The following is a 12,916-nucleotide window of genomic DNA, read 5'->3' on the forward strand; positions in this document are numbered from 1 at the left end:
CATGGAGCTGGCATGATGTCAAAAGGTGCCATCCGCATGTGTGGTTTGTTTACAGTGAAAGACAAAAAAATGAAACATCATGCCGGAGATGGATCACAAGATCCTAACCATGACCTTTTTTATAATCCTAACCGAGTCGTTTTGATGCCTAATTCTAAACGTCACCTTTCGTTTCCTAAACGTAACAAAACGTAACCATCGCGAGTCACTTTTAGTCGTCATTTCCGTCATTAAATAGAGCATCATACTTTGTACGCACATACAAATTCTTGTGCATTTTCAAATGATATCCTAAGAGCCTGTTAATGAGAATATGTTAATTTTAACCATGACCAATTATTAGTTGAACTTTCCTAAATTAAATTAAATATTAGCCACCTTTGTCAGATCAGAAAAAGGTCATTAGAATCATTTTTGTAACAGTCATTTTTAATAGTTTTGGATGAAACTGTGGTCCTACTGTTATAATGGCATCAGATCTTAGTACATAAAATGAATCCAATGTGAAGATGTATGGAAAATGTATTGATGTTATTATAGGGAATGTCACCTCACAGCGAGAGGGTTCCTGGTTCGAATCCTGGCATGGGCCCTTCTGTGTGGAGTTTGCATGTTCTCCCCGTGTCTGCGTGGGTTTTCTCCGGGTTCTCCGGTTTCCTCCCACAGTCCAAGGAGATGCACGTGTTCATTGATGACTCTAAAATTGCCCGTAGGTGTGAATGGTTGTCTGTCTCTGTTCGTCTCTATGTGCCCTGCGATGGACTGGCGTCCTGTCCAGGGTGGACCCTGCCTCACGCCCAATGTCAGCTGGGATCGGCTCCAGCCCCCCCGCGACCCCGACAGGGACAAGCGGTTGAAGATGGATGAAAATATGATATCAAAACTGGACAAAAACAGAATACAGCTCTGCCCTAAAAGGCTTTACTTTGACATGTACCCTCTTTTCACAGGACGATTGTGTTTCCATAAAGCTTTATTTTCCTGTATAACCAAGGTGAGCATTTCTCCTGGGCAACACTTGTGTCTACCATATACTGTAAAGTATCTCAATGCCATGTATAACTTTAAACTACAATAAAACATCCAACATTAAAAAGCCTATTGACCTGACATCAAATAGAGACCCGGGGTGATACATTTGCTAGAACTTAAAAGGTTTTTCCGCACTGCAGAGGGAGAAGCCCACAGGAGCGTTTGTGTCAAGTTCACAGAGAAACTTATCTATTCTGAAGAGGTCTGTTAGAGAAATCACATTTTGTAGCCTAAAACATATTCCAACATTTCCACTTTCCTTTCATGTTACCTAATAGAGCGCGTTGTTTTTTTTGGGCGGGCCAGTGTGATGAGATGAGCGGCGTGTCAAAGGTCAGCTTATCCCTGAGCGTTCGCCTCCTCGTTCTGGTCTCCTGTGGATGTTATGGTGAGTAAGCTCAGTGCAGAAAAGTTCAGACGTTAAGAAAGACCTCTCCACCTTCTCCACAGTGAAGTGCAAAAAACACAACAGGGAGGGTGCTTCAGGGTCAAACGGACGTGCTGTAACTGAAGACACTCCTTAAGAGGAAGATGATATTCGCTGACCCAGGGTTTTTTCATTTACTCGACCCGGGAGCTGACAGGGTAATATCAGCATCACAGGCTCTAACACTCTAAAACTTAAATTATCTAAAAAACCCATGCTTAACTGCGCACAAGCTAAAAAAGTGAACCATGCGAACTTAAAAAGAACCTTTTAACTGTGAGTTGAATTCCTGTGAGAAAAGAAGCCACATACGACTTTTAAAAGACAAGCATTATTTATACTGTGTGGAAAGTGTGTACTGAGGTCTAAACTTAGGTTAGAAATTCCTCGAACTAATGAGATGATGTAGCTTTTTGGTCTATGAGGAAGCAGACAAGATTATCTGAGGACAGATCATGTGTATACCTGAACCAGTTTGGGCGCACTCACACTGTCCGCCCGTACCGTGCCCCGGGCTTTAGGGTACTAGTTCCCCCCCCCTCTCTCTCCCCCCGCCGGCCAACCCGTTTGTACTCACACTGCCTGGGCGTCGCGCAAATGCTTCTTGCCTGTCCATACGTTATCACGCCGTAGCACGTCACACGCATTGATTGACGTCATCACGATGCGTCGCTTTATTTACAAATCTTTCCATAGACCTCAGAGTTTTTGTGCGTCTTGTCCGACTGTTTTTTAATATTTTCATCGACCAAATCTGCAGTAAACACTCCACCTCCGCATCACACCAGCGTGAACCTTTCGCCACCATTGTTTTAAATGTCCGCGCATGGTCTGTCTTTTTTTTTTTTACTATGTCCGAACAGGCGCACATAAAATGGCTTCAGAGCCACTGTAAGCCTTGTGCTCGTGCTCATACACGTGCCCACGCTCGTGCTCGTACAAGTGCAAACACGCCCTACAAAAGCCCACCTCTCTGGACGGCCAGCTGTTAGGTGCGGAGCGGTTGCACTCACACTGGCCAAACGAACTAGGCTTTACCCGTAAATCCTGTTTTGGCCCGGTACGGAAGGACAGTGTGAGTGCGCCCTTAGCCTCAGTTACTGTACAGCAGTTTCTTTTTAATCTAAAAAATCACGAGTTCCTCTTATTTTGAAACAGATACAGACTAGTTACATTAAATGAAAACATATATACATTGTTTTCATTATTTCCCAATAAGTGTGAACCCATATAGTGCTTATACAGATGCTTTTATCATCCCTTCAGAGTCTGAACATAAATCCAATGACCCGAGGAGAGTAGTGACAATCTAATGTGCTCCTATTCCTCTTTAGGGCTGAGGTCTAGCTATAGCTCTGCCAGGTATTGACTCTGCTCAACGCTGCTTAGTGTCCCAAAATGTGATCCAAGTCAAGATTGGTTTTTACTGCCTAAGGAGAAGTACGTCAATACAGAGCGGTGAGAGGAGCTACTTTAGCCTGGAGCATACAGTATGCTCTGCCCAGGATTATTATTAAAAAAGCTCCTGCTGTTATGTACTGTATGCTTCAGATTGAGTCATTTCGTTTGCAGTAATTTTATTTTTACATGGTGCAATTGGTCCTAATTTTTATCCCTGGCAAACGCACCAATTTATGCAATAAATGTATAAAAGAAAACATTTAAAAAGTATGCTTCTAGTGATGATGAAGTGCCATTTCTCTCCTCCCTGACTAGAACAACTTTTGACTTCCCAACTATGTTTTTACAATATCACATCAAATCTAATTTACGGACCTTAATTATATTTCCTTTTACATATTTTACAATCTTTCTATTTTATTAATTATCTTTTAGTTGTTTCACAATCCTTTTATTTTACTTGAATTATTAACTTTATTGATTTATCTTTTATTTACTTATTTACTTTTTGATTATTCATCTAAGGTTCCTATATTAACTTTTACTTATATAGGTTTTTTTTTTTTAAATGCTGTATGTATTTTTAACCTATTTATTAATCACCTAGTCTTCCTGCTATAAACTTTTTATTTGTGTTTTACTAGTATTATATTATACGGTTGATATTGTTATTTTTTTTCTTTTTATCCCGTGAAACACTTTGTGTTGTCTTTGCTGTGCATTAAAAGTGCTATAGAAATAAAGTTTTGATTGATTGATTTGCATTTATGAGTGAAATAGGATAAACGCAATATAATTCACTACAAATGCCCTCATAATGCATTATAGATGCGGTCTTCATGGAAAGTGTAAACCAAAAAAATTATTGTAAGAATAAAATAATGAGCTTTACTCATCAACCAAGTGTTAATTTCCGCCACTCGGCATAATCCATCCGCATGGTGCTCGTCCAATCTGCACAAAAAAATGACACAATCTGAAGTATACTTGCCATAAACACTAAAAACAGGAGCTTTTTAATTATAATTCTAGACAGCAGCATGCCTTACTGATTTTTTGTTTTTTTACTGAAGAGCACCAACAGGTACCTCTTATCTGTCACTAGAGGACCCTTATGTGGTACTCTGGTTCGTGGCTGTCGGTAGAACTGTGTGATATTATAGGTTGTAATTTGTAGTGATAAGCAGACAACTGTCCCAGTTATTGAAGAATATAACTAAATATTGAAGAGCAATATTGCACTCCCACTGCAGGTTTATATATTAAGCTCCAAAAACAGTGTATGAGCAGTTTGGACTGTGCCCAGCTATCTTGTCATTCCACCCTGGTGGCAATCTGCTCTGTTAACAGCATCCTTGTCTTCCACCATTTTGCAGTGGAGAAAAGTGACAAGACGGAGCTAATTAATCTCACAATCATCCTGTGATTATTATGCTCTCACTTCCACAGGCGGCGTGTAGCGCCTCTCCCCAGGAGTGCAATATATCAGCGAGACAGCGCGGGTTGGTCAGTGCCGGCCGCAGCATCAGTCAACGCTCACACAAGGAAAAGATATTAAATGCAGACAGGACATCTACGGGCAGTATGGACTAAGACAAGGTGTTAATTGATTAGGGTGGAATCAGAGCGCTGAGGCCCAGCCAGTTTACCACCCTGATTAGACGGATGAGAGGCTCATTTATAAGCTCGACAGTCACAAGATAATTACTAAAACACACAGTAATATATGCAAGGACAGCTGGGAGCAGTACCATGTGGTGATAGACAGGTCTGGGATGTGTGTACGTGCGGGTAAGGATCAATGACTCGCAGAGAAGCTAAGAGGCGGTTGTTAGATAAACAGCATAATAATGGCGTGTCTCATTCCAACAGAATAGCAATCAATTTGTGATCAAATATTCTTCAAGGATAAGAGATCTAAATCAATGAAATCTGAAGAAAAATCAACAAGTACGGCCATCTTTCCAAATGAGGCTGCAGCCACACAATCCACATCCCAGTTGAATAAAAAACAACTTTGAAACTCCTTCTTTAAACTCACCTGCTTCTACCAATCTACATCTCATTTGTGATTGATAATTGTGTACATTCAGGGCCACATTTGCATAAATAAAAGTGCAGGGCAATTTGTGCTGCCAATTGCATTCAATTTGTGCTCGCTATGTGTGTGTAATTACGGTTTGATTTACTAAGACAGCAGCAGCTGCGTCTGGGACTGAATTTTACGTCGATTCAGCTGAGGAAGGGGAGCTCAGAAGAATGCAGTCCAGGGCCGGGACGATCACAGACTTTTAAAAAAGATGGTAAGTAGAAATACTAAGGAGGGAATGTGATTTCATTTCCTAAAGCCTTGGCTCAACTCTACCTGTGAAAGACTGTCTGTAGCTCAGTAAATTGCAATAAAGTCTAAACGTGTAGGCAGTAACCAGAAGATAAAAATGACAAACAAAGAAAACTGAGATTATCTTTTAAAAACAACGAGGGGAGAGCGAATTGCAGTGAGACAGAGCAGCAGGTCCAGCAGAAGTACAGAGTGGAACATGTGGAGTGAAATGTCAGGACAGCTAAATGCAACTCATGTTTTATCTGCATGTTTTATGTTGCCGACTGCGACTTAGATGTCATTAGATGCGCCTACATAGAGTAAATTGTGGTGAACAAAGTCTTCCCAAACCACAGCCTTCCTTTGTTATTTGTTTTGCAGAAGCACAGAATACCTACCAAACCCCCACCACAGCAACTTCCTGGTTGATTCAATACAGAAGTGCCAAAAACTCAAGAGGATCTTCAACAAACACTGCATCCCTGTGTATTTCAAACCCAGTAACACACTCAGACAGAGACTAGTACATCCCAAGGACAGAACACCACACACCCACAAACGCAATCTGGTTTATGCTGTCCAATGCAACGAGGAATGCAAAGATCTCTACATTGGAGAAACAAAACAACCACTGCATAAACGCACGGCCCAACACAGGAGAGCTAACTCCTCAGGCCTGGACTCTGCTGTCCACTTACATCTCAAGGAGAAAGCCCACTCCTTTGATGACAACAATGTCCACATCCTGGACAGAGAGGACTGATGGTTTGAAAGAGGAGTAAAAGAAGCATCTCTGCAAAAGTAGAGAAACCATCGCTAAACAGAGGAGGAGGGCTGAGGCACCACTTATCTCTAATTTACAATGCTGCCCTTTCATCCCTTCAGGAGATTCAACAAACCAACCTTGAAGAACAACTGTTCGCAAATGGCCTCCAAGAACTGTCGTTATGACCCAATAGAGCCCTAACCAAGTTGAAACCATCTTCCCACCAACGACTCATTCCCACGGTTGTTGGCACTTGGAGCACAAAGGGTTCAAGTGACATCATTGGCCTTGTGAAAGTTAGTTGGAAGTTTTTCAAGCCTTTTATCATATAGAAAAGACAGGAAATTGGGTGAGAGGGAGAGAGGTGGAGACATGCAGCAAAAGGACGCAGGTTAGATTTGAACCCGCGTCCGCTGCTCCAAGGACCTTCAGCCTCTTTACATGGGGCAACTGCTCTAACGACTGTGCCACCGACAGCCCCTTTAGTTGGACCAGTCACATCCTGGTCAGATGCGTACATGAACTGATGACGCCTCTTGGATGAGAGGTGAAATGTCTTCCTAGACAAATATCGTCCAGTTGCTTTCGACTGAAAATTGCTTTGGGGGATTTTCCAAGTTCTCACATGGCAAGAGGGGCAAGTAATAGATCAGAGCGGGCATATTATGGACTGCTGCCTGTTGTGCTTTTACACTGAACAGAATTAAATTCTTCTTGTTGTTACGGATTAAAGAAATGTTCTGCAAGCAATTTATTTGAGCTTTGTTCTACACACCATGTATTTAACAGCAGCTAATCTCACTCTAAAGAGTGTTTCCTAGTCTTTCTGAAAACCCCTCATGGTGGTCTCATCATGTTGTCCACCTTCTCAATGAGGCTCCACTGAAGTGTGAAATCACAGATTTATTTTTGGGAAGAATTTCTGTTCCATTTATGGTAACAGTGGAGCTAACTTAGTGAACATGTGAAAATGGTGGGAAAACAGAAACATTAAAGTATAGGTAGTGTAAGTACGTACAGATATTCACTGTGTTCTTTTTTTTTTCCTCACAAACGTTCATCGAGTATTCTCCAACATGCTCACAGGGATGAAAATATAACAAGCAAATCAAAAATTAATGGAATATAAAAGAAAAGTCTCATGACACCTCAAAGCACTGGCAAGAAATCTCTTCACTTTTCTTTTTCTTTTTGGATCCATGTGAGACTCATTTCAGGGAGAGGGAGTTGTTGGGTTTTTTCCTTATGCTTTTGGCAAAGATTTACAACAAACTGCAACATAAAGAAGCCGCCCTCTATATGCCTGTGAATACAAGCTGTTATTAAAAGCTGCCAGTAATTATGTATAATAGCACCACAAAATATATGGACTTTTCTTGTGCTTTCCCACGAGTGAAGAACATGTTAACACATACACATACTGTAACACATCATCAGATGCCCATGAGATTCAAAGCCCTGGCTTGAAATCTCTACACTGTCATCTCTCGGTACAGCATGGAAATTGGATGGATATTTTGGTCTCTGACATTCCAGTGCAATGCTGTTGCAACTCAGTGGACTTCTGTCTCCTGTGTATAAAGCAATTTCAGTTAGTGGGCAGCAATCACAGGGTCCACTTCATACCTACTAACACAACATATTCTCCTCAACAGCTCATATCAGTTCATATCAGCCGCTTCATACGCTATCAATCCATTACTTAGCTGTCATCAGTGATTATCAGCCTCATAGTTATGGGTTAGAAACTACCTGCTAGACCTGCCAGTAGCTTCAGAAGGCTGTTATCATCTATTCACATTCAAACCGACATTACATGGTTAAGTTTAGGAACAGATCGTGGTTTTTGTTAAAATACTAAAGAACTGAACGTGAGAAGCTTAAAAAGTCACGGTTTCACATGGAGATGCTCCGATCTAATACCCGCATCAGATATCGGCTCCGATATTGACTAATTAGCATATATACGTACCTGTCAGTGCTCTGAAATACATGCTTATGCTCTAATCTATGAATGAAACATTTTTCCATTAAAACCCTCTCACAAGCTGTTTCCTGGTGCGTTATAAAAGATAAGATGAAGCACACTGGACTGTAAAAACGCATCTCCCCAGCCCACTTGAAAGGCTAAACTTAAGTGCATCAAAGTTCTTGTGTGTGGGTATGTATGTGTGTAGGGGGGTGACAGCTACTCAATAGAAAGGGGGGATTTAGGAGAAGCAAAACACTAGCAGACGGTGTTAAGATTCTGCAAATAAGAACGGTGTTGCTGGACTACCCGACAGATGGAGACGAAAACAGACCTGGCTTCTACATTTCCTGGTTGCTAGGCACCACCTGGAGGTAATGAATGTGCTGTTGGCCTAAGAGGCATATGTGACAAGACACAACGTCAAACTGTGTACTGCTGCTTGTCCTTGCTATGGGTCATCTTGGCCTGCAAACATGCTCATGAATATTTACGCAGGAAGATGTACATAAACACTGATGGCCAAAACAGAATATTCATACAACTATAGAATATGAGCCGACAGAGAAGAGGCCATAAATCCCTAGGGCTGGATGTAAAGTCTTTTAGTGTTGTATAGTATACTGTAGAGTACTTTGAATTTTATTAATGTAGAAATGTAAAGGAAATGTCATGTTCTGCCGCTGTAGCTCTTGTATGGCAGCTTCTCACTACAGTTTAATAAAAGAAAGATGACCCACCACACAGCCGGTGGAGTCCAGCTTTCGGTCAGATATGCAGCGGAAGTTGCGGCTGCATCCTCCGTTGTCTTTAGTGCAGTCTCTGACGGGCCCGAATGAGTCCAGGAGAACCTCCAAAGAGTCAAAGGATGAGCTGATCATCAACTCCTCTCTGTTGAAGCAGAAATGAGTGACTTACAAAGAGGATCCGTGTTTAGTTATGTGCATTGAATGTGCCATTTACTGAGGCTTGCTGGGTAGAGGAGAGACTGTCAGCTGGCTGGTGCGGTCAGAAGCGTCACACTTCTACTTCACTGCACGAAGGTGAGACATTTAACCCCTGGAGCTCAACAAAACCAAGATTTCCAAATAATGTTGAGCTGCTCTTTCAATAGCTCTTAGGGCCATGGTCAAACCCGCATTAAGGAGCAAAATCTATGTATATCAGTAGACATAATCTCAGTTTAATATCAGTGGATTTGTTCATAAAAAAAATAAAAACAGATTTCAATTTAGGTGAATGTCTAAATGATCAATATCAAGTGCTGAGGACCAGCTCTTATTAAAGCCTTGTTGTACTGTTTTAAATAAGCCAGTTCTACTGTCGTTAACACTGCCCCACAACACCCTAGTTTGAATCATGAAACAGGAACTAAATGTACAAATGTAAAGTAACTGGCTAGCACTAGCTTGTTGGTGCTAGCCAAACACAATGGCAATTTTGCTGTGTGGTTTATATAGTCGAGCTTATATATATATAAATCTGTAGCGTTTTGGACAGATGAAGGCACTAAGAATTACAATTTAAATGTGCAGAGTTGTAGTAATAATACAAATAATAATTTGTTTTATTTATATGGCGCTTTTCATTGACCCAAAGATGAAAACAAAAAAAACAAGAAAGGGGTTTAAACAGTGAGGGCTGTACAAGCAAAGGCAGCACAACAGTAAACAGAAGCAATAATGGAATGTGGCAAAGATAATAATAATAAAAATAAGAGTACAGACGGAGAAACAAGGCAGGTATAGAGACAGTTACAAGCAGAGGTATGGTGCTGACGAGGGATTGGAGAATACAGGTGGGTCTGATGGGGAGAGAGGGAGGGGGCGGCTGTGGAGAGCAGAGAGGGGGAAGACGAGGGGAGAAGACAGGGGTGAGGGGGGTTAGGGTTAGGGGAGGTCAAAAGCTTGGGGAAAAGGGAAGGTTTTTAGGCGGGATTTGAATGTGGGGGGTGAGGGAGAGTCGCAGACAGGTTGGGCGAGAGAGTTCCAAAGTGCAGGTCATTGGCATAATTCATAGTATATGGCAGCAATAGATGAGAAATGTCAAGTGCCACTTATTGAGATCTAAAATAGTGGAAAAAAGTTTTTGGAAGAAGAAGAAGAAGAAGAGGAAGAAGAGGAAGAAGAAGAAGAAGAAGAAGAAGAATAATAAGAAGAAGAAGAAGAAGAAGAAGAATTACTTTATTAATCCTGCAAGGAGAAATTGTTTCACTCTGTTATTATACATGTTACACACACACACACACACTAACACACACACACAAAGGACCTTTATACATGCAATTAATGGAGAGATGTCAGAGCGAGGGGGCTGCCTATGGATCGGCACCCCGAACAGTTGGTGGTTCGGTGCCTTGCTCAACAGCACCTCGGCAGTGGCCAGGAGATGAACTGGCACCTCTCCAGCCACCAATCCACGCTCCACACAGGGACTCGAACCTGGCGACCCTCCGGTTACCAGCTGAGTCACCCCTGGACTGAGCTACTGCCGCCCCAAATCTGTATCCCCTTTAAACAAGCTAATGATTCTGAATTAAATCCAGTATTCAATTAATAATCCCTCGCCGTCAGCAATATTCAATTTGCTTTTATTTAAATGAATTATGATATGACATTTCTGCAGATCATGTTTCATGTGTCTGGGGAATAAAAGAGGAACCGTCAAAGTGCCGCCTCAACATTGTGCTTTGTAACACATTCTGTGCTCTCTATTTCACTTAATGAAGACATTTTCATGAATTACAAATACCTGCATGTTTAATTCATTGTGTGCGATCATCATTTGAAAAAGCTAAGGCTTTTTTACAGCACAATTGCAATGCAAAGCGGAAGACTTCCGAGATAAAACAAAAAAACAACATGAAATCATTGCTCTAACCTTGCTCTGAGCAGTCACTTTGTGTTTCTATGAGTTGTGTGTTCCCTGTAAACCTCATGCAAGGTCAATGAGCAGATCATCCAACAGAAGCGTAACAGTATAAGTATTCGAAATTGGTGGAGATGAAGAACAAAGCAGAGAGGACCTCAGTGTGTGCTTATAAAATCTAAATCACAGCGTTAGTTCTGCAGAGGAATAGCGCTAGTGCTCATGATAAACAAGAACGTGTGAAATAGCATTGCCATGAACCTTGTAAAGAAAATGATGACCTCTCAGGCACTCACAATTTTTTTTTCGACAGCTCCCCATACTCCCTTGCTTTCCCCGTGAGAAAAGAGCGAGCTATCCCCCCTTTCACAGTCAACTTGATGTTATCTTACAAAACAATTTTTCTTTTCTTTCATCGCTACGTTGTCATTTATTCATAGGAGACCTATTGAACGGAGCCTTGGCAGATGATGAAACTCACAGCAAGTGTGAATGCTAAATTATTTGGGAACTGCAATTACAGTCAAAACATATCCAATGATTGCACAACACAATATACTGTACTTCAATCATTCTGTCTGTCTGTCTGTCTGTCTGTCTTTCTGTCTATCCGTCCGTCTCATCTCAAAATTTTGAAGTGCTGGAAAGATTGGTCATCATACAGGTTATTTTCCTTTTCTAGGAGCTGTGCCTACGTTTAGAAGAAGAAGAAGAAGAAGAATTACTTTATTAACCCCGCAACGGGGAAATTCGATTTTTTCACTCTATTATGTTTTAATCATGTTACACAGGGCCAAAATACACACACATGCACAGACAGGACCTATATACATGCAATTAATGGAGAGATGTTAGAGCGAGGGGGCTGCCAGTGACCAGCGCCCAGAGCAGTTGGGAGTTCGGTGCCTTGCTCAACAGCAGCGAAGCAGTGCCGAAGCAGTGCCCAGGAGATGAACTGGCACCTCTCCAGCCACCAGTCCACGCTCCATTCATGGTCCACACAGGGACTCGAACCGGCTACCCTCCGGTTCCCAGCCAAGTCACCTCTGGACTGAGCTACTGCCGCCCCCAAATTATCCTGAAGGTCAAAAAATTAAAATGGTTTATTTATTTGGAGGCATAAATGCCGCTTATCCGGGGTCGGGTCGCGGGGGCAGCAGCTCTTGCAGGGAACCCCAAAATTTCCTTTCCCGGGCCACATAAACCAGCTCTAACTGGGGGAACCTGAGGTGTTCCCAGGCCAGTGTGGAGATATAATCTCTCCACCTAGTCCTGGGTCTTCCCCGAGGCCTCCTCCCAACTGGACGTGCCTGGAGCACCTCCCTAGGGAGGCGCCCAGGAGGCATCCTTACTAGATGCCCGAACCATCTCAACTGGCTCCTTTCAATGCCAAGGAGCAGCGGCTCCACTCCGAGTTCCTCACGGATGGCTGAACCTCTCACCCTCTCTCTAAGGGAGTCTCCAGCCACCCGCCTGAGAAAACCCATTTCGGCCGCTTGTACCCGCGACCTCTAAACTGACATTTGGTCTGATTATTTTCGCCGTTTCCATTCAGCATTTCTAACGCAAAACTTTCTCATGCGGTAACAGGTTCCAGTAAGAGAAAAGCTACAGCATAAACCCATTTGACGCTTAAAATGAATGAGCACTAAGCACCACCTGCAATTAATTTAACATTGTGTTAGACAGCTGTGTGTAGTTGAAAGAGGCAGTCAATGTAAGCCTCAATTATGGGCATCATTAAAATGGCTACTAAATAAACTCAATAATATCCACTTAATTAGCTTTCGTATAACGCAGAAGCAGAGAGGAAATGGAATATTAAGTTTCCAATTAGTGCATTTTGTCTCACAACTTAAAATATAAGAAAAGCCTCAATGAAACACAACTTTATAACCACCAAGATACTCTTCAGTGTACAGTCTCAAGGCAACATCACAAAAGCACTAATAAACACACTTGGAAAAAACAAAAAACCAAGGCTGATTCTTCATTCAGTCATAACTGCCAGGAAGCCAGCTAATCAAAGGAAAGAAGAGCAGGGCTTATTGCGATTTTTCCATCGGCTAGGGAGCAAGGCAGAGTGACAAATGATCATCAAACATGGGGCAACGCGGTTCAAAAGCAGCG

The 12,916-nt window shown here is 42.0% G+C and overlaps 1 protein-coding gene across 1 annotated transcript in view; it reads right to left on the minus strand.

Moving 5' to 3' along the window:
• The window catches only part of astn1 (astrotactin 1), a gene marked incomplete at its 5' end in the record, with an annotated part of 377,223 nt that overhangs the window by 231,726 nt on the left and 132,581 nt on the right, over positions 1-12,916 (minus strand). Inside the window, one exon of the mRNA XM_083928387.1 lies at positions 8,659-8,809. Coding sequence (XP_083784513.1) covers positions 8,659-8,809 — 151 coding nt within the window. The remainder of the gene's footprint in view (positions 1-8,658; positions 8,810-12,916) is intronic.

This window comes from Echiichthys vipera, assembly GCF_963691815.1.
Source record: "Echiichthys vipera genome assembly, chromosome: 15".
In the NCBI taxonomy this organism is placed as follows: domain Eukaryota; kingdom Metazoa; phylum Chordata; class Actinopteri; order Perciformes; family Trachinidae; genus Echiichthys; species Echiichthys vipera.